Genomic DNA, 21,742 nt, shown 5'->3' with positions numbered 1-21,742 from the left:
TGTCAGTGAAGAGCCCAATGCAGGGCTGGAACTCATGAACTGTGAGATCATGACCTGAGCTGAGATCGAGACTGATGCTTACCCGACTGAGGCACCCAGGTGCCCCATAAACACATAATTTCTAAGTTGGTTACCTTTGTAGAATTGGTTATATAGGAAAAAATTTAGAATATTAAGCACTCTGTACCATTTATATTTGTTTGTATAACCACTTTACTCAAACCAGAAAACAAATCTAGGAACCAAAAACTTCCCCCAAAATTGTAAAAAATATATTTTAAAAGATATTACATCTATTTTATTTTTTTAAGTTTATTTGTTGAGAGAGAGAGAGAGAGAGAGAGAGAGAGAGAGAGAGAGAGAGAGAGAATGAGAATGAATATGAATCCCAGGCAGGCTCCACACCACCAGCACAGAGCCAGATGTGGGGCTTGAACTCACAAAACATGAGATCACAACCTGAGCCAAAATCAAGAGCTGGATGCTTAACAAACTAAGCCACCCAAGCATCCCATATTACATCTATTTTAAAAAGATGCCAATAAGGGGAAATAGAGTTAAGAGTTTTGACATTAAAAATATTGATGGAGCACCTGGGCGGCTCAGTCAGTTGAGCACCTGACTTCAGCTCAGGTCACGATCTCCAGGTTCATAAGCTCGAGCCCCACATTAGGCTCTGTGCTGACAGTGCAGAGCCTGCTTCAGATCCTCTGTCCTCCTCTCTCTTCCCCTCCCCTGCTTGTGCTCAAAAATAAATAAAACATTAAAAAAATATTATTGATGAAATAGATTTCATGGAAGGTATAATAGAAAGTTGAAGTAATCTTTCAGATGATTTTAACCAGAACAAAGATAGTTGCTTGAGATTAAAACGTTACATTTGGAGGATGGGCAAAATAGGTAAAGGAGTGGGGGATATAACAGGCAGAGCACAGGGAATAAAGTCAATGGTAATAGCGATGTATTCGGACAGATGGTAGCTACACTTGTGAACACAGCATAATGTGTAAACTTGTCGAATCACTATGTTGTACATCTGAAACTCATGTAACATTGTGCGCCAACTACATTTAATTAAAAAAACAGTAAAATAAGTTTTGTTTTAAAAATTTACAATCTAAAGGTTACTCCCAGGAAACACAACACCTAATTAGAGTTTCAGAAAAAGAACAGAGAAGGAACAACTAATGCCAAAGAGCTAACTCAAGAATATTTGAGAGAAGAGCACAGGTTTTTTACATTTACATGTCCTGCTTGGTATCCAATCCAATTTAGGGGATAAAAACCCAAAACCTAGGGGGTGCTTGGCTGGCTCAGTCGGTTGGGCGTCCGACGTCGGCTCGGGTCATGATCTCACAGTCCGTGAGTTCGAGCCCCACATCAGGCTCTGGGCTGACAGCTCAGAGCCTGGAACCTGTTTCGGATTCTGTGTCTCCCTCTCTCTCTGACCCTCCTCTGCTCATGCTCTGTCTCTCTCTGTCTCAAAAATAAATAAATGTTAAAAAATTAAAAAAAAAAAAGAACCCCAAACCTAGTTACCCCATGACATTTCAGAACACGGGGTGGAGGACCCCCTAAGCTTTCATAGTGTAAAAGATATGTCATATACAAACAATGTAAAAAAAAAATCAAGATTTATCAACAGCGGACACTAGAGGACATTGGAACACCAGAAACACAGACAGAAAGGCTCTTGAATTGCTTGGGTGTAATTGTCCAGTTCATCAAGTAGCGTACTAGAGAAATTTCCAATCAGGCAAACTCTCAAAGATATTACCTCATACGGACTTTTCTAAGTTATAAAATAGGTCCCCTGGGATAGCCATGAGAAAGACAGATGTGGAACCCAGGGAAAAGGGGATGGCACCTTTTGAGAATAGAAAATGGAAACGGAGATTAAATGAAGTCCCAGGATGGGAGGTAGGTGCTAGTGGATACAGACTAGGGAAAGATGGACGGCTTCAGGAATTGTCTAGAAATGGTGATGACGGAGCTGATGGGTTCCTTGTTACATCCGATTGCATTATACTCCCCAAAGAATTTGGGGATGATTATAATAATTGCATGGAAAGTTTAAAAAGGAATTATTAACTCAAACAAAAACAGGAAACAGTTCTCTCCAAAAGGTATATGTAATGGGATGAACCGTGTCTCTCTCCCCCCCACCCTCTCCCTCTCCCTCCCTCTCTCTCTCTCTCTCTCTCTCTCTCTCTCTCTCTCTCTCTCACACACACACACACACACACACACACACACACAGCTATGTCTACATCCTAATCCCTAGAACCTATGTGGCAAATGTGATTAAGAACCTTGAGGGGCGCCTGGGTGGCTCAATCGGTTAAGCATCCGACTTTGGCTCAGGTCATGATCTCACGGTCCATGAGTTCAAGCCCCGCGTCGGGCTCTGTGCTGACAGCTCGGAGCCTGGAGCCTGCTTCGGATTCTGTGTCTCCCTCTCTCTCTGACCCTCCCCCGTTCATGCTCTGTCTCTCTCTGTCTCAAAAATAAATAAACATTAAAAAAAAAAAAAAGAACTTTGAGGGGAGGAATTTATCCTGGATGGCCCTAAATGCAATCAAATGTATTCTTACAAGAGACAGATTTGTGACACAAAAGAGGTGGCCATGTGCCCACAGAGACAGAGATTGGTGGGATGCAGCCCCAAGCCCAGGAATGCCACCAGAAGCTGGATAAACAAAGATGGATGGTCCCCTCAAGCCCCAGGGTACCCCAAGGTGCCCTGGTGACACCTTGATTTTGGACTAATCCAGAACCGTGAGGGAGTTAACTTCCGTTACTTAAGCCACCCAGTTTGTGAAAATTTATTATGGCAACTCTGGAAAACAAATACAGCACGTGATCCTGATGGATTATGTGGCTCAGCATTGGTTTATATCCCCAACATTGAAAATCCTTTCCTCCACAAAAAAATAAGTAATTGGAGAAGGGAGATATTTACCTACCATGATAATTGATTGAAAAACTAAGAGGTTGCAGTGTATGTTAATCCCATTTGAGCAGAGAAATAGTGAAAGTGGTGATGCAGAGTGGCAGAGGGTGGCTTCTACAGAATAGAACTCAAGCGATGTGCAAAAGGTTGATGTTTCTCATTACAAGTTTTAAGTTTCCATGATTCTTTCTGGATCATATACTAGTATATCTATTTGGTAATACCTAGCCTGTTCCTTAACAGCATATATTACTTTTTCAACATGAAAGTCTCCCACAATCAATGGGTACAAAACAAAACAAAACAAAACAAAACAAAACAAAACAAAACAAAACAAAACACAGTTACCTATTAATGAAAAGTCCAGAAACAGACACTGGTATCTAAGAACTGGAGAGCAGAGTCAGAGAAGTTATCCAGTTTATGCTAACTTATCATTCAATCAACAGCAATGGGGGCGCCTGGGTGGTTCAGTTGGTTGAGCATCCTACCCTTGATCTCAGCTCAGGTCATGATCTTATGGTTCATGACATCAAACACTGCATCAGATTCCGTGCTGACAGTGTAGAACCTGCGTGGGATTCTCCCTCCTCTCTCTCTCTGCCCGTCCCCTGCTCATGCACACTCTCTTTCTCTCAAAATATATAAACAAACATGAGGGGGAAAAAAAGCAGTAGTGGAAGACTAGGTTGGGAGGGATGAATTTCTCGCATGCTGTAAAGTGATGAACAATTGAGAGAAGGTGGCAATTATAGACCCAGTAAAATGGATGCCCCATCAAGCAATTTGTCCATCATCACCACCAAGTAGCATACAAACCTTTTTCTTCTTCTGGCACCTCTGGTTCTTCTTGGCTTGGATCTTGGGATCCCTGTGTCTGTGCTATCTCTGCAACAAACAGTGATGGTGGGATATTGAGATACCCAGGCTGTAAATGACCAGTGACAGATGCTCTCTCCACAGGACCAACTGGTAAGCCTGGGACTGAAAAGACCAAAGAATCTCATCCTCCAGCTCCATCCACTCAAATACTTTGGATGCAGCCATCCCCTGTCAGGAATGCCGTCCTCCCCACACCCACATGGGTCACTATCTCACCTGAGGTTTTGCTCAAATTTTAGCTCTCCTCATTCACCTTTCTCTCTTCCAATTTCATTTGTCAACTCCTAACATGCCATGTGGTGTACATATTTCTCATATTCAGAGCCTCTCTCCCCACCTCCCCCACTGGAGGGACATGGGTGGCTAGCCTCTGTTCACCGATTTATCCCAAGTATGTAGAACAAGACCCAGCACAGAAAAGCCACTCCAATATTTCTGGATACCAGAGTACTACAGAAATAAAAGTACCAAGGGGTGCCTGGCTGGCTCAGTCAGTAGAGCATGTGACTCTTAATCTCAGCCCCACATTGTAGCGTGAGTTCAAGCCCCACATTGGGCATGGAACCTACTTTAAAAAAAAGAATTCTAGTGTTTTCAAATATTAAAAATGTAGGGGCACCTGGTGGCTCAGTCAGTTAAGCATCTGAGTTTGGCTCAGGTCATGATCTTGCAGTTCATGAGTTCAAGCCCCACATAGGGCTCTGTGCTGACAGCTCAGAGCCTGGATCCTGCTTCCAATTCTGTGTCTCCCGTTCTCTCTGCCCCTCCCCTGCTCACACTCTCTCTCAAAAATAAACATTAAAAAATGTAATATAAACTGGTATCCTGACTGCTTCTATGTATGATCATTAACTATACCAAATTCTTAAAAGCTTTCTATTGATTAAATATTGTTAAGAAAAAAAGACACAAAGAATCAGGTTTTAACCTAAACCTCCCTCCATGGGTTTCACAAAACCACTCTGAATGCCCCATTCCTCATGAGCTAAAGGGCCCTTCTGTGTCTAAGTCACACAGTAGTAATTCAGATTCCATTGCCCGGTGCTTAGTTATGAGCCAATGCCCTGAAAAGGATGTGGCTCTAAAGAGAACATGGATCTAATATTTATAATTCCATTGGTTGTCAAGGTTTGCAGGACTTGGTCTGGGTAGCCAGCTGGGTCCTGGCTTCCTCCTCATGCTCCCATGTTGCTTTGAAGAACTACAACCCATCACTCTCCACCAAGGAGGTCTTGGCCAAAAAAATCCCAGTTCTGTGGAGCCCCATAGAGCCTGCCTGTAGGGTCTGTCCAGGGTTAGACCAGCTCTCCTAGCAACAGGAACCTGAATTTGAATCTCATGGAGCATAGCTCAGCAGTCTAAGATCATCCCTCACCACTGGCTCCATTTATCTGTACACCAACTACATAACATAGTGCCCTTCTTCTCTTGCACATAAACCCAGCGATGGAATCCTTGTAGGTTATAGCTTTGCTGCCACAATCTATATTTTGACACATTAAATTCAAGGCTCTAGATCTTGCTGGGGCCACCTGTCAAAAGAGGCAGGCTGTTCCAAGAAAACCGCCTAGAATTTGAGTCCAATTCCTTTGTATAAAGAACACACACGCACACACACACACACACACACACACACACACACACACACACACCCATTTGACTTCCTTTTGTCTCTCTAGGAAAGCCTGTTGTACTACAGATTCACCTACCCAAAATCTGTTGAGATAGTCTTGGGTAGGACAGAAGGGATGTTCAGGGAGAGGGCAAAGATATTCCTGGTTCTGATACTGCCCATCCAGCATCGTCCTCAAAACTAGGACCTAGGGGCACCTGGGTGGCTCAGTCTGTTAAGCGGCCGACTTGGGCTCAGGTCATGATTTCGCGGTCCATGTGTTCGAGCCCCGCGTCTGGCTCTGTGCTGACAGCTCAGAGCCTGAAGCCTGTTTCGGATTCTGTGTCTCCCTCTCTCTGACCCTCCCCCATTCATGCTCGGTCTCTATCTCAAAAATAAATAAACGTTAAAAAAAATTAAAAAAAAAAAAAACCTAGGACCTGGAATCTAGAAAAAACTACCCCAAAGATAAGCAGATGTGGGAGAACTTTCTCTGAGCCCAGTGCCTTCTAAGAATTTCATCCTAGAAACTCAGAGGTGGGTACAGTTGGCCTGGTTTTCTCTTTATATATATTTATTTTTAAATATAAAATTTTTTGTCAAATTGGTTTCCATACAACACCCAGTGCTCCTCCCAACAAGTGCCCTCCTCTATGACCATCACCCACCCTCCCCTCCCTCCCACTCCCCATCAACCCTCAGTTTATTCTCAGTTTTTAAGAGTTTCTTATGGTTTGGCTGTCTCCCTCTCTAACTTTTTTTCCATTATCCTCCCCATGGTCTTCTGTTAAGGATCCACGTAGATCTACCCTATGACCCAGCAATAGCACGGCTAGTAATTTGCCCAAGGGATACAGGAGTGCTGATGCAAAGGGGCACTTGTACCCCAATGTTTACAGCATCACTTTCAACAATAGCCAAATTATGGAAAGAGCCTAAATGTCCATCAACTGATGAATGGATAAAGAAATTGTGGTTTATATACACAGTGGAGTACTACGTGGCAATAAGAATGAAATATGGCCCTCTGTAGCAACATGATGGAGCTGGAGAGTGTTATGCTAAGTGAAATAAGTCATACGGAGAAAGACAGATGCCATATGTTTTCACTCTTATGTGGGGTCTCGTTTTCAAGAAGAGAGAACAGGGGCCCAGTGGTAACTAATTTGCCCAGGGTTATAGTTGCTTACGTGGACCAGTCTTTGAATCCAGGCAATCTGACTCTAGAACCTGAGCTCCTAAACCCAGGGCCCCCAGAAGACAGGACACATGTGTGTGCCCATCAACACAGATGCATTCACATACTCCTAGTCCACAGCATCGTTGAAGCACAGAGACCTTGTTATGCCGTAGTTCCTAGAAGAGGGAGCCAAGGGGGCAGTAGAAGCTATCCTGGCCCACAGGACCTTTCATTGTCTCCCACGTTGGTGGATGTGGTCTAGGGCTTTTCCCTGCTGCAGACATATCCTCCACACCCCGTTGGAAGGCCAAGTGGGACCGAAAGAAGGACCAGGAAGAAGGGGTCCCTTCTTCATGCCAGGTCTGGCTCTACAGCCTTCATGCAGGACCAGTGACCAGAAAGGAGATCCTTCCTTTAAGGGCGTCCTCCTCTGTTCAAATGCCTCCCTCTGGGGTTGCCAGTCTACAACAGGATTTAAGGAGACGAGGTCCCATTCTCTAGCTCTCTGCTCAACACCTGCCTATTCTAGACAAGACTAAATGAGGGATTTTAAATGAAGGGGGAGGTGGGAGGAGGGGCAGGTATAGACAGGGAAACCTAGTCCCACCCCATCCTCCTGCTCACCGGAAGATACAGAGCCTGAATTTCCAGGCTCAGGGTGTCCAATGCCAAAAGCTCAGAGACAGAAGACATCATGTTGCCAGCTCTCATCCCTACTCCTGAGAACCCATGCTCTCGTTGTGGGTCAAGAGAAGCAGTGTATGGTCAGGCACAGAGCCTCTGAGACCCGCTACCCGGGTTCAAGTCACCAGCTCTGTGACCTTGGGCAACTCACTTGAGCTCTGGGCCTGTTGCCTGTCTATAAAACTGGAATGACAGTTGTTACCACACTCCTTAGAAGGAAGCCCTAAGTACAAATTCACAGGAGGCGTTGGGGTCAATGACTGGCTCATAACAAGTACTGGCAAATGTCAGGATTATTTTTTTTTAATGTTTAGACAGGGAGAGAGAGAGGAAGGAGAGTAGGGGCAGAGAGGGAGAGAAAGAGAATCCCAAGTAGCCTTCATGCTGTCAACAAAGAGTCCAATGTGGGGCTCGATCCCACCAACCAGGAGATCATGACCTGAGCCAAGATCAAGAGTCAGACGGACACCCAACTGACTGAGTGACCCAGGCGCCCCAGTAATTTTGGTTTGTTTTTTGTTTTTGTTTTTGTTTTTTACAGGTCTCAGAGGCAGCCAGGTCTGCCATCAAGATCTCTTAAGACTCACTGCAGAGAGAAAACTGGATAAAAACCACACGGGTTTTTATTTTCATAGGAAAATGGGATCAGGAATACGTTCATTAAAAAAAAAAGAAACAAACAAAAACAGCACAGTTTTACACTTGCTAACTGGTTATGAAACACATCACAGCTATTATAAATACTGCATGATACAATGCCACACTAGGTAGCTAGCTAGCTACTGCAACACCAGCATAAACACAGCATGCACTTTAGGGGTGGGGGAGCCTGACGTTTGCTTGCAGGTGTGGGAAGCGTTGTAGTTTGTGAGGTTTTGTGAAGTGGAAAAAGAGTAATCTGAAATCTGGCAGTAAGATGGAAAAAAAATGAAATCTTGCCATTTGCAGCAATGGGGATGGAACTGGGGGGTATTATGCTGAGTGAAATAAGTCAGGCAGAGAAAGACAGATACCTTATGTTTTCACTCATACGTGGATCCTGAGAAACCTAACAGAAGACCATGGAGGGAGAAAGGGGGGGGGAGTTACTGAGAGGGAGGGAGGCAAACCTTAAGAGACTTTTGGATACTGAGAACTGAGGGTTGATGGGAGTGGGGGAGAGGGGAAAGTGGGTGACGGGCATTGAGCAGAGCACCTGTTGGGAGGAGCACTGGGTGTTGTATGGAAACCAATTTGGCAATAAGTTGTATTTTAAAAAATGAAATCGGGCAGTAAGCATGAGTCACATGCACCCAAAACTTGGGAAGCCGGTAGATACTTGAGGCGTGTATATGTGCATGTGCATTTGGTATATTGCTTCACAGCTCCACTCAACTGGGTGCGGTTTTTTGTTTCGTTTGCATGTACCTAGGGTTTTCCTTGCAGGAAAAAAAAATCTGCATACACAAACGTGAAATGCCTGTTATGCTCAAATCACTGCCTAATACTACAGCAGCATGGGAACAAATTTATATTTTGAAAAGAAGGCTTGCCGCACGACTGATTGTGCCTCTCACTTTCCTCTTTTTGCTTCGAATCGTCAACTCCCGTTCCCTCCCAGGCTAGAGCTCCAAGTCTTTGTAGCTGTTATCCCTTTACCTGAAACTTTCATAGCCCAGCAGGGAGATTCTTTGTTACGGAATAGACTAGCACTTTGGCAGGACCCCATAAAAATCCAGCAACTCCCAGGAGCAGCAGGTCGATGCCTGTCTGCATCCCTGCCCCCATCTATCCATCCTTCCTACCGACCCACTCACCATTCATCATAGCTCGAACTTCTGTACACTGTGAAGTCAGGTTCATGTTGTCAAAGATGCTGAGGGTCACTTCCCAGATCTGCCTTTCTGAGAAGTATTCACTCAACAGACACAACAGGTTAGTGGGATCGATGGCTTTCAAATTTGCCCAGGGAATCTGCTGGAAGTTCCCAAGCAGCAGCTGTGAGGACTGGAGGCAGATCTTGAATTCCTCCAGCTGAGGCTGATCCAGGCCCATCAGGTAGGACAGAAGCTTATTATAGGAACCATTATCGACATAGATGTTCGCTGAGGAGCTCATCTTGCTGAACACGCAGGATTTCTAGCTCTGCCCAACAACTGTTACATCCACAGCACAAACAGGACCTGTAGAGAAGAAAGGGAGTTGAAACCTTAAGCCAGGACTTGCACCTCCTCCAAAACTCATCGACACGCTTATTCTACCTTCTCCCAGGAGCACTTCCTGCTATCTGTGTTTGTGTACTTCTCTAGCTCTCCTCTGTAAGACCGTGCATGCCCTCTGGACAGAGACGTTGTCTGTTCTTGGCTGCGTGACCAGTGCCTAGAGCAGCACCTGGCACACGAGAAGGAATAAGCAATACCAAACACTTACTCCACACCGCGGTCGCTCACTCTCATTTCATTCTCTAAACCACCAGTGACACACAGGTACATCAATTAGCTCTATTTTATAAAAGAGAAAATGAAAGGACATCTTCGAATTGCTGTAAAAAGGGGTGCCTGGGTGGTTCAGTCGGTTAAGCATCCAACTTCAGCTCAGATCACGATCTCATGGCTTGTGAATTCAAGCCCTGGTTCGGGCTCTGGGCTGACAGCTCAGAGCCTGGAGCCTGCTTTGGATTCTGAGTCTCCCTCTCTCTCTGCATCTTCCCCACTTGTGCTCTGTCTTAGTCTCTCAAAATTAAATAAACATTTTTTTAAAAACTAAAAATAAAAAAAATAAATTGCTGTGAAGAAAAGAAATATACCGCCCACCTAGATTCTATGTCTCATGAAAATGTCCTTTAAAAATAAAGGTAAAATACAGACTTAACTATAGAGAACACACTGATGGTCACCTGAAGGGAGGGAGCGAAGGATGAGGGAAATAAGTGGTGGGGATGAAGGTGTGTACCTGTTGTGATGAGTACCAGGTGATCTATGAAGTGTTGAATCACTGTATTGTGCACCTGAAACTAACACTACACTGTATGTTACCTGCTATTTTTAAAATATTTTTTGAGCGAGAGAAAGAAAACACATGTGCATGGGGGAGGAGCAGAGAGAGAGGGAGACAGAGGATCTGAAGTGGGTTCTGCACTGAGAGCAGAGAGCCCAATGTGGGGCATGAAGCCTATTTAACACACACACATACACACACACACACTGGGACGCCTAGGTGGCTCAGATAGTTGAGTATCCAACTTCAGTTCGGGTCATGATCTCACGGTTCATGGGTTCAAGCCCCGCATTGGGGTCTGTGCTGACAGCTCAGAACCGGAGCCTTCTTTGGATTCTGTGTCTCCCTCTCTCTGCCCCCCCCATTCACTCTCTCTCAAAAATGAATAAAAATTTAAAAAATTAAAAACAAAAAGTACCAAGAAGATAGAGAAAACCCCAATGTGCTGGCAACTACAGAAACATACGTGGGATCAATAGTGACTCAAGAAAACTATGCCAAACTGGATAAAAATAAAAGGCACATGACAAGTATCAGAGCACATAACATTTAAATTAATGTGAAAAAGTACAGCGTGCACACCCTAACCATAAGGAAACAAGTTTAACGATAACATTACCTAAATACGTTAAAGGCAAAATTATCACTGAATGCAGAGGACATTTTATAATAGGACCAGTCCAGCAGGAAGATAGAGCAGGTCTAAATTTTTACATACCTGATAATACAGCTTCAAAATCCATAAAGCAAAAAGGGAAATAATTTGAGATTTCAACACAGATCTCCATCATAAAGGAATAGACAGGAAAAAAGCATAAGGTATAGAATATTTGAACATCATTAACCAACTTGACCGATATGTATGTACAGAACACTGTCCCCGACAACTGTGGTAACAACATCCTACTTTTACTAATAGTCAGAACACTTCAAGAGGCATCTCACAGAGGAGGTTATCCAAATGATCCATGAACAGGACTCATCAGATAATTAAATACACAATGAGATAATTCTAGACCCCAACTGGAGGAGCTAGAATGGTAAGGGCTGACTTCCAGTGTGGTCACTGACGTGAAGCCAGGACACCCATGTAAAAAGATACAGTCACTGTGGGGGCTGCCTGGGCGGCTCAGTCAGTTGAGTGTCTGACTCTTGATTTCAGCTCAGGTTTGTGGGATCGAGCCCCACAACGGGCTCTTTGCTTACGGTGTGGAACCTGGTTGGGATTCTCTCTCTGCCCCTCCCCTGCTCACACTTGCTCTTGCTCTCAAAATAAATAAACTTAAAAAAAAAAAAAAGAAAAAGAAAAACAAAAGATACGGCCATTGTGTACACCTGCCTGGTGACATGTCCCTGAGCTACATGCACACAGGTTCTTCAATTCCCCTTCCAGGCGCATGCCCTACAGACATGAACAAGAGTGTCTACAGAGGCTCCACTCGAGGATTATCACACACTTGGAAGGAACCAAATGTCCACCAATGTGGGAATGTGTTACACGCATACAATGTCATTCTGTACAGCAATACATAAAACCACACGCACCTCTCAATTATTACATGGAGAAGGGAACAGGTAACAAAAAGGTACATGCTGCATAATAACTTTTTTAATGGTTTTTTGTTATTATTTTTTTGGGGGGTTGGGTTTTTTTTGGTTTGGGTTGGTTGGGTTGGTTGGGGTTTTTTGTTTTTGGGGGGGTTGGGGTTTTTGTGGTTTTTTTTGTTTTGGGGGGATTTGGGAGGGTTTGGGGGGTTGGGGTTTTTGAGGTGGTTTGTTTTTTAATATTTATTTTTGAGAGAGAGACAGAGTGTGAGCAGGGGAGGAGCAGAGAGAGAAGGAGACACAGAATCCGAAGCAGGCTCCAGGCCCTGAGCTGTCAACACAGAGCCCGATGCGGGGCTCAAACTCATAAACCAGGAGATCATGACCTGAGCCCAAGTCGGACACTCAACTGACTGAGCCACCCAGGTGCCCCAAATGTTTATTTTTGAGATAGAGAGATGCAGAGCACAAGTGGGGGGGCAGAGATAGACACACAGAGTCCAAAGCAGGCTCTGAACTGTCAGCACAGAGCCCAATGTGGGGCTTGAACTCACAGACCATGAGATCATGACCTGAGCTGACTGAGCCACCCAGGTGCCCCACACTGCATAATAGCTTTATATGAAGCTCAGAAATCAGCTACCATGATAGACTTTAGAGTAATGGTTAGCTCCAGGGGAGCCTGGGAGGGGGCACTTGGGGGCATTCTAGGGTACTGGACATATTCAATGTCTTGAACAGGAAGAGGAGGCATTGCAGTATATGTAAAAGGCCTTAAGCTGCTCTAAGTGCAAATATGAATCAAGTTAAAAATTATTAATTGTCCTCATGTAAAAGGGGGAAAAGACTTTCCTCCTTCTCATTTTGTAAAAGGTTTTCTTCCTTGGTGCCCTTGGGTGGCTCAGTCGGTTGAGTGCCAACTTCAACTCAGGTCATGATCTCATGGTTCATGAGTTTGAGCCCCACACTGGGCTTTGTGCTGACAGCTCAGAGCCTGGAGCCTGCTTTGGATTCTGTGTCTCCCTCTCTCTGCCCCTCTCCTGCTCACATTCTGCCTCTGTCTCTCAAAAATAAATAAACGTTGGGGGGGGGGGGGAAGCTAAAAACAGGTTTTATTTCTCTGAGAGACCCCTTCCCCCTCGAGTGGGATAGAGACAGAGAGAGATAGAGAGGTAGAGATAGAGAATCCCAAGCAGGCTCTGCACTGTCCACACAAAGCCCAATGTGAGCTCAAACTCATGAACCATGAGATCATGACCTGACCGGAAGTTGGACGCTCAGCAGACAGAGCCACCCAGACACCCCTCAGCAAATTTCAATTACGCACTACAGCGTTATTGACTAGAGTTACCATGTTTTACATTAGATCCTCAGACCTTATCTTAGAGCTAAAAGTTTTGTCTTCTCACCAACCTGTCCCTCCTTCCCCCATCCCCCAATCCCCTGCCACAAGGATGACCCTGGAAAATGTTTTCCTCAGTGAAGTAAGCCAGACAGGAAAATACTGCATGGTGTCACTTAGATGGCTCATCTTAAATTAAACACACACACACACACACACAGAAACAAAGTAGACAAAAGGTTGCCCCTTCCTTCCTTAAGGGCATTTCTTTAGCAAACTTGTCATTGCAAATGTTTTCTCTTCCCCTTTGAGATACAAATCTTAAAAGTCTAAATTGTCTCTTGCTGGTGTTACTCTGAGCCATAAACACCAAGGAAGACAGCGCCCCTATCCCTCCGTCTCCAGGACACCTTAATTGAGGTCCTGGTTCCAAGCTGTGATTACCTGCTGGTCCCAGAGAAGCTACAAGTTTCATTACTTTTTTGGTGAAAGACAATTAGCTCATACAAATGGTCGCCCCAGTTACCAGGTAAACTTAGGATAAAATACATGTATCAAATGTTGCTGTCAGCTCCTGTACATGTCCTCATACTGCAAGACAAGTTATTTATCTTGAGAACATGTATATAACCGGCTGTATCCCCTGGGCTCTATAAAAAGGGCAAATTTTGTATCTGCCTTTGTATCCTCTTTCAGTGAATCACCTGTGATGCGCTTTGAATAAGCATGAAGCCAGACCACAATAATACAATGTCTTTCTCTTCATTTTGTGCAGATGTGTTCTGGGTCGGCAGAAGATTTTGGTTTTTTTTTTTGTTTTTGTTTATTTTTATTTTTTTTAACGTTTATTTTATTTTTGAGACAGAGAGAGACAGAGCATGAACGGGGGAGGGGCAGAGAGAGAGGGAGACACAGAATCGGAAATAGGCTCCAGGCTCTGAGCCATCAGCCCAGAGCCCGACGCGGGGCTCGAACTCATAGACCGCGAGATCGTGACCTGAGCTGAAGTCAGACGCCTAACCGACTGCGCCACCCAGGCGCCCCTGGAGATTTTGTTTTTAATGGTTGCCCCAACACCGTACACTTGAGATGGTCTGTGCTTTATGTGGGTTACATTTCAACAAAGAACCAAAGAAACCCACCACAAGATCCCTGTGCAAGACCCCTGTTAAAAAAAAAAAAAAAACCACAAAGTCAGCAACAGCCTGTGCATGGGTCTCTGCCTTGCAGACTTACTTCAGTTGCCACCAGGTTGAATCGTGTAAAGATTGCCAAGATTCCCACAATTTCATATCTACAAAGGTAGCAAGTCTGTAAGGTTTAATATTTGAGTGCCTACTTCGTGTCAGTCACTAGAGGCAAGATGTGGTCATGGTGCAAGCTCTCAGGTCTCACAAGGGGGACCCCAAGCTTTCATCCTGCTCACCATTTTATTCCAAAAGTGCCCAACACATTGCAGGCACCCGAATACTTATTGAACAAATGGTTAACGCAAAGGTGAAAAATATTCAACCAAGTCACTTGGACCAAAGAGTCAAGGAAAGTAGGAGGTTACCAGGGTAGGAGAATGTGGGGTGATGGTCCAATAGGTTCACATTTCATTTGGGGTGATGAATATTTAGGGCACCAATGGGGGCAGTTGCACAACACTGTGAGTGTACTACATACACTGAAATGTACACATTAAAATGATTAACTGGGGGCACCTGAGTGGCTCAGTCTGTTAAGTGTCCAACTTCAGTTCAGGTCATGATCCCATGGTTCGCTGGTTCAAGTCACACATCGGGCTCTGTGCTGACGGCTCAGAGCCTGAAGCCTGCTGCAGATTCTGTGTCTCCCTCTCTCTCTGCCCCTCCTCTGCTCATACTCTGTTGTCCCTCTTTCAAAAATAAACATTAAAAAATTTAAAAAATCTTGAGGTTTATAGGCAATATTTATGACAAAGGGGGAAAAAAAAGAAAGATCTACCCTTACTCCCCTCAGAGCTTGGTCCAGCCAGGACACTGCTCATCTCAAATCCCAGGGAGCAGTGAAACCAACAGAGAAGAGGCTTGGGGCTACTGGTCTGCTGACTTGCCTCTCCCATAAGGAGCTCCTTCAGAACAGACAGCTGGTTAAAGCCCATCCCAGCAGTCCAGGTTCACAGGACTAGCACTGGAGGTGGTTGGGGGAAAAGAGAGAGGGGGAACATTGGGAACGAGGGGGAAGCTCGTGGGGGAAAAGCCCTAGGAGGCATTAACAGGGAGAATAAAGATCAAGAGGAAGTCTGAGCTTTGAATGGCATCAAACAATCATTAAACACCCACCAGAAGCCAGGCGAGGCACTGCCCTAAGACTGGGGACACAGCCTTGGATGAGCAGATTGCACGAGCTTACAGTGAAGATGCATGTTTGCAAAGTCTTGGTCCGGTCCAGTTCTGTGCCAACTTGCTCATTAAACGTGTATCATTTGTTGTTAAGTACAGTCATTATGTGCTATTAAGTCACCAGAAACACGAATTAGCAAATGCTACACATTTCCTCCTACAGGAGATACAGGGTTAGCATCCTGTAAGCCTCTGGTCACAGCATTTTTGCCAACCCATCAACACCTAACCTTGTTTTATGTGCCTTTCGGTTTAGGACGCCTTACTCAATACATATGGGTGGTTCATTTATACTGACCTCACAGCCGGTGGTACCATTACCCTGAAGGGGCCTCATCTAATGCAGGCATTGCTCTGCAGGGTGCATCAGAGCCTTCTTGAACTTAAGAACACTAAACAGCACTTCAGCAATACCCATGGAGGTCATATTAAATAGTCATGTTACCCCCCCCCCAAAAAAAAGCACAAAATGCAAGAGACCTGACAAGAAGGCAGACCGCTGCCTTGTCAAACCCCAGCTGGGAACGTTTCTCCAATCTTTCACCGTTTTGCGCATGTCCAAGAATGACCAGGGAAAGCAAGGCAGGTAATGATTTGGGGGCGGGAACACGGAGATTAAAAAAAAAAAACACGTTAGCGAGTAGGTGAATTAACAAATACGGAATCCGCAAATAATGAGAACTGACGGTAATTAGTATTACACTGTGCTGAGTCTGAGACAGAATCCTACAGGGCGCCATGAAATCACACAGCCAATACAACAGGCAAGCGAGAGAGGAAAGGGAATTGTGTGAGACTTGAAGCGTCCACCAGATTGAATCACGGCGAGTGGAAGAAGACAGAGTTCTCCAACAACTATGGAATCTCCCTGTCTAGAAAGAGAGAAGCTTCAAATCAGAGGTCAGAGATGCAGCCCATTCCTGCTGCTGATGAAGAAAGCGCCAACAGCAAACTCTGCCCAGCCCCTGGTAAACTACCGTCCTAGCCTCTGCTTCTGTAGACTTGACTCTTTTGGGTCCTGCTGACAAGTGGGATCATTCAGTGTTTGCCCTTCTGGGACTTCTACCTTCATTTAGCATAACATCCCCCGTGTTCATCCACGTCGTCACAAATGGCAGGGTTTAGCCCTTTTCTTGTTTTGTTTTGTTTTGTTTTGTAAGACTGAGTAAAATTCTGTTGCATGTATATTCCACATGTCAGTGACGCAAGAATTAGTTCTAAAGGTCTGCTGTACCGCAAAGTGCACACAGTCAGCAGCAGTTTTGCCAAGAGGGTACATCTCACATTAAATGCTCTCAACTTGCAGGCACACACACACAGGACACCAACTTTTAGAGGTCATGGACAGATCTATTACCCCGGTGGTGGTTATTCTGAGAGCGTATGCCTGTATCCACACTCATAAAATTGTATATATTTAATATTTGCAGGCTGTTTTTTTTTTTCATCAACCGTACCTTAGTGAAGCAGATCTTTATAAAGACCAGCAGGAGCCAAGAGGGGAAGGGACGCTAGAGAAAGAAAGGTTTGGAGCAACAGAGAAAGGGGACATCACTTACCTATCAGACTTCTAATCTCATGCAACTTCCCAGGGCCCTGAGTCAGGGAAGCTCAAACAAGTAGCCAGCTGTATTTCCTCCCCACTCTGTGATTGGCCCTCAGGCCCCTCCACAGCCTATCAGGTCTCTCTCCAAGCTCCTAGTTTATGGGGTCAAGATGCCACCCAGGACCCAGCTGCCACACATAATCTCTGACCCCCTTCCCTTCCAGGTGTAAATCATCACTAGCTGGGAAAGGGAGGCACGGGTGCATTTCTAATTAAAAACCATGCTCTCCTGGTGCAAACACAGTCTTCCACTCCAGCCAAGGCCATTGAGGTACCTCTCCCACCATCTGCAAGGTCGTGTAGAACAGTGAAAGAGGAAGAAGAGCCCATGAAGCCTTACAATAAAACCACAGAAGCAGCCACATCTGGAGACCATTTCCTCTCCTGGCATCCAGAACACCTCCTGTGACACGATTGCATCCTCCACGCGAAGGCTTTTCCATTGAAGTCAGGAACAAGACAGGATGGTTTTAATGCCATGATTTAATATCGTTCTTGGAGGTATTAGTGGATTAAGTTAAAGATTTTAGCTAACTGTCTCAAATTACACTAGCAATTTTAAACTGGAAATCAGGAAGCACTTGGAGAAAGGTATAATAACTGGAAAGGAACAGGTAAAACTGTATGTACAGAGGACCTGATCGCATATCAGAAAACCTAAACAACTCAACGGGAAAGCTACCACCAACATGTATATTTATGTCATTTTCCTACAGCCTCTGGCCCGGGTCTGTCTTTGATGGGGCTTGTTTGATTGAGTCCTGGTGATACCAAGATCCTCCCTTTGCTTGGTACAGTTACACTCCAGGTGGGGGTGGGGGTGGACAGGTGAACAAGATCATGGATGGCATAAGTCACTCTAGATTCTTGCAAATGGGAAACAACATATGAATGGACAGTCTAAGGTGTCGGCCCTCTCTGAGTCTGAGCTCTCCAAAACAATAACTTTCTAAAGTTGTTTGTCCTTCTGAATTGAGGAGGTAGGGGAGTCTCTCCTCAAGTTGAAAGCACCTGCAGGGAACAAGCTGGGTAGCCCACTACCTGGGACAGACCAGGGATGCTAACTGCTTGCAAGGTGCTGCACTGCAGAACAAGATAATGCAGGAGCCTGTCAAGTGGGAGAAATGATGTTAATTCCCCTGATCCCCCCTTCTCCCCCCCAGAACCTATTAGGGTTGGGGGCAGGGCAGACCAAGCGCTTTTCTTTCTGCTTTGGGAGATGTATTCGACAGGAAGGAGCTAGGGAACCTATTCCTTTTGGGGTGAGTGTCATCTTTTTTTTCCCCCTCTCCTGCCCCTATTTTCTGCATCATCTCACGTTCTTAGAGTTACAGTGACAGACACTTGAGCTCACCAAGTCCAGCTGTCCAGTATTAAAGATGTAAAGCAAAGCTAGAGATTCACCTTTGAAAATGACCAGCTCTGCTTCATTGATAAAAATCCTTACCAATCTCAGTAACCCAGTCTTCCTGCTCCTGAAGTAAAGTCCTAAATTCCCAGCCTTTCTCTCCCCAGCTCTCAGTATCTGAGAGCTAGCACAATGCTGAGACTGAAGGAAATATCAATGGGTCGTCCGGGGCTCAGAGGTCCACAGCAGCCATTAGCTGATACAATTTTTCTAAAAAATCGAGAAAGCTGTCATCACAAAGGAGAAAGAATGAGGCACAGAGAAGTACAGGAGGCAGCTAAGATTAAGGAATTCTTTGACCCCACCTCTCCCCAAATATTCCTTATCGATAAAGATATTTGCCAGTTCAGCCACGTGGCTCGGCGTATGGGGCTGGGAATGACGCATGGCTCCAATCGCTGGTTTCTCTCATGGCTTTGGCTGATTTTAGTTAACCCACGTAAATCTCCTTTTTCTCCTTTGTAAAATGGAGGAGACAGGATGTATGTGATAGACTGTGGTCACCATGCTGTGCATTAGATTCCCCAGAACGTATTCATCTTCTAACTGAAAGTTCGTTCCCTTTGACCAACGTCTCCCCATTTTCTCTAAGCCCAAACCCAGGCAACCCCCCTCCCATTCTATACTCTCTGGTTTTATGAGTTCAACACTCTAGATTCCACAGATAAGTGAGATCATAGTCTTTACCTTTCTGTTTCTGGTTTATTTTACTTAGTAGAATGTCCTCCAGATTCATTCATATTGTTGCAAATTGCAAATGGCAGGACTTCCTTCTTTTTAATGGTTGAATACTAATCCATTGTGCATTTACCACATTTTCTTCATCCATTTGCCCATCCATAGGCACTTGGATTTTTTCCGTATCTTGGCAATAGCGAACATGTTGGTGCAAATAGTTCTTTGAGATACTGATTTCATTTTCTTTGGATGTATACCCACAAGTGGGATTGCTGGATCATAAAGTAGCTCTATTTTTAATTTTTTTGAGGAGCCTCCATACTGTTCTCCACAGTGGCTGCATCAAGTTGACATTCTCACCAGCAGGGCACTGGGGTTCCCTTTTCTCCACCTCCTCACCAAGCCATTCTGTCTTTTATCTTTCTGAGAATAATCATCTTCACAGATGTGAGAGACTATCTCATGGTTTGTTAGCATTTCCCTAGTGAGTAGTGATGTTGAGCATCTTTTCACATACTTTTTGGCCATTGGTACATTTTTTTTGGAAAAAAATGTGTACTTAGGTCCATTGCCCATTTCAATGGGGTTTTGGTTTTTGTTGTTGTTGTTGTTGCTGTTTGGTGGTTTGTTTTGGTTTTGGTATCTTGTTGTTGAGTTTTATGAGTTCTTTATATATTTTGGATATTAATCCTTATCTTCAAATATTTTCACCCATTCCATAGGCTGCCTTTTCTTTTTGTCAATTGTTTCCTGTACTGCACAGAAGCTTTTGGGTTTGATATAGTCCCACTTGTTTATTTTTGCTTTGTTGCCTAGGCTTTTGGTGTTACACCCCAAAAATAATTGCCAAGATTAATGTTAAGGAGAATTTCTCATATGTTGTTTTCTTAGAGCTTTACAGTTTCAGGTAATACATTTACATCTTTGATCCATATAGAGTTAATTTTTGCATATGGTGTAAGATAAGGGTCCAACTTCATTGTTTTGCATGTGGGTATCCAGTTTTCCCATTTATTGAAGGGATTATTCTTTCCCCATGGAATATTCTTGGCTCCATTTTCAATTATCAGTTGACCATATATGCATGGATTTATTTCTAGACTCTTGATTCTGTTCCATTGGTCTCTGTATCTGTTTTTACACGAGTACCATACTGTTTTGATTACTATAGCTTTGTAATATGGCTTGAAATTGAGAAGTGTGATGCCTCCAACTTTGTTTTTCTTTGTCAAGAATGCATTAGCTATCCAGGGTATTTTGTGTGGCTCCACACAAATTTTAGGATTGCTATTTCTATTTCTGTAGAAAATGCCATTGGAATTATGATAGGGATTGCAATGCATTTGGGCAGTGTGGACATTTAACAATATTAATTCTTCCAATCCAAGGGCATGGCATGTCCTTTCATGTATTTGTGTCTTCGATTTTTTTTTTTATAAATTTTTTTTTTAACATTTATTTATTTTTGGGACAGAGAGAGACAGAGCATGAACGGAGGAGGGGCAGAGAGAGAGGGAGACAGAATCAGAAACAGGCTCCAGGCTCTGAGCCATCAGCCCAGAGCCTGTTGCGGGGCTCGAACTCATGGACCACGAGATCGTGACCTGAGCTGAAGTCGGACGCCCAACCGACTGCACCACCCAGGCGCCCCTGATTTTTTTTTTATCAATGTCATATAGTTTTCAGCATACAGATCTTGTACCTGTTGGATGAAATCTGTATCCACATATTTTATTCTTTATGATGCTATTGTTAACAGAATTGTTTATTGAATTTCTTTTCCAGGTATTTCATTCTTAATATATAGAAACACAGCTGATTTTTGTGTATTTGTTTTGTACTCTGCGCCTTAACTCAATTTGTCTGTTAGTTCTAGTAGTTTTTTGGTGGAGTCTTCAGAATTTTCTATTTGTAAGATCATGTTGTCTGCAAACAGAGATAATTTTACTTCTTCCTCATTTGGATAACTTTTGCTTGCTTTTTCTTGCTCCTGGCTGGGACTTCCAGTACTATGTTGAACAGAAGTGGGAGAGTCAGTATTTTTGTCTTGTTTCTGATCTTAAAGGAGAAGCTTTTTTCTTTTCATGGTGGCATGTGGTGTTAGCTGTGCCTTTTAATGTATGGCCTTTATTATGTTGAGGTAATTTCCATCCACGCCTAATTTGTTAAGAGTTTTTTAATTGGGAAATGATACTGAATCTTTCCAAATGCCTTTTCTGCATCTATTGGAATAATCATATGGGTTTTACACTTCATTCTGTGGATGTGTTTTATCATGTTTATTGATTTAGGTTGAACCTTTATTGCACCCTAGGGCTAAATCCCCTTTGATCGTGGCATATGATCATTTTACAGTGATGTAAAATTCAATTTGCCATATTTTTGAGGATTTTTACATCTATGTTCATCAGATACTGGCCTGTAATTTTCTTGTGGTGTCCTTGTCTAGTTTAAGTAATAGGGTAATGCTGGTCTTGTAAAATGGGTTTAGAAGTGTTCCTTCCTCTTCA

The 21,742-nt window shown here is 44.0% G+C and overlaps 1 protein-coding gene across 12 annotated transcripts in view; it reads right to left on the bottom strand.

Moving 5' to 3' along the window:
* The window catches only part of NLRP13 (NLR family pyrin domain containing 13), a 98,667-nt gene that overhangs the window by 31,472 nt on the left and 45,453 nt on the right, over positions 1 to 21,742 (bottom strand). For 4 of the 12 annotated variants that reach the window (XM_045046711.1, XM_045046710.1, XM_045046713.1 and 1 more), the window contains 2 exons: positions 9,108 to 9,473; positions 3,773 to 3,937 (listed from right to left, as the gene is read on the bottom strand). In XM_045046711.1, the coding sequence (XP_044902646.1) occupies positions 3,773 to 3,937; positions 9,108 to 9,408 (466 nt within the window). In that variant the 5' untranslated portion in view covers positions 9,409 to 9,473. Of the gene's footprint in view, positions 1 to 3,772; positions 3,938 to 9,107; positions 9,474 to 17,099; positions 17,291 to 17,486; positions 18,272 to 21,742 lie in introns of those variants that run through there. The other 8 variants (XM_045046720.1, XM_045046715.1, XM_045046719.1 and 5 more) reach the window with 8 other exon arrangements.

The sequence above is a fragment of the Felis catus genome, chromosome E2 (assembly GCF_018350175.1).
Source record: "Felis catus isolate Fca126 chromosome E2, F.catus_Fca126_mat1.0, whole genome shotgun sequence".
NCBI lineage: Eukaryota > Metazoa > Chordata > Mammalia > Carnivora > Felidae > Felis > Felis catus.
The sequence above is the reverse complement of the archived record's forward strand: the minus strand, read 5'-3'. Positions and strand labels throughout refer to the sequence as shown.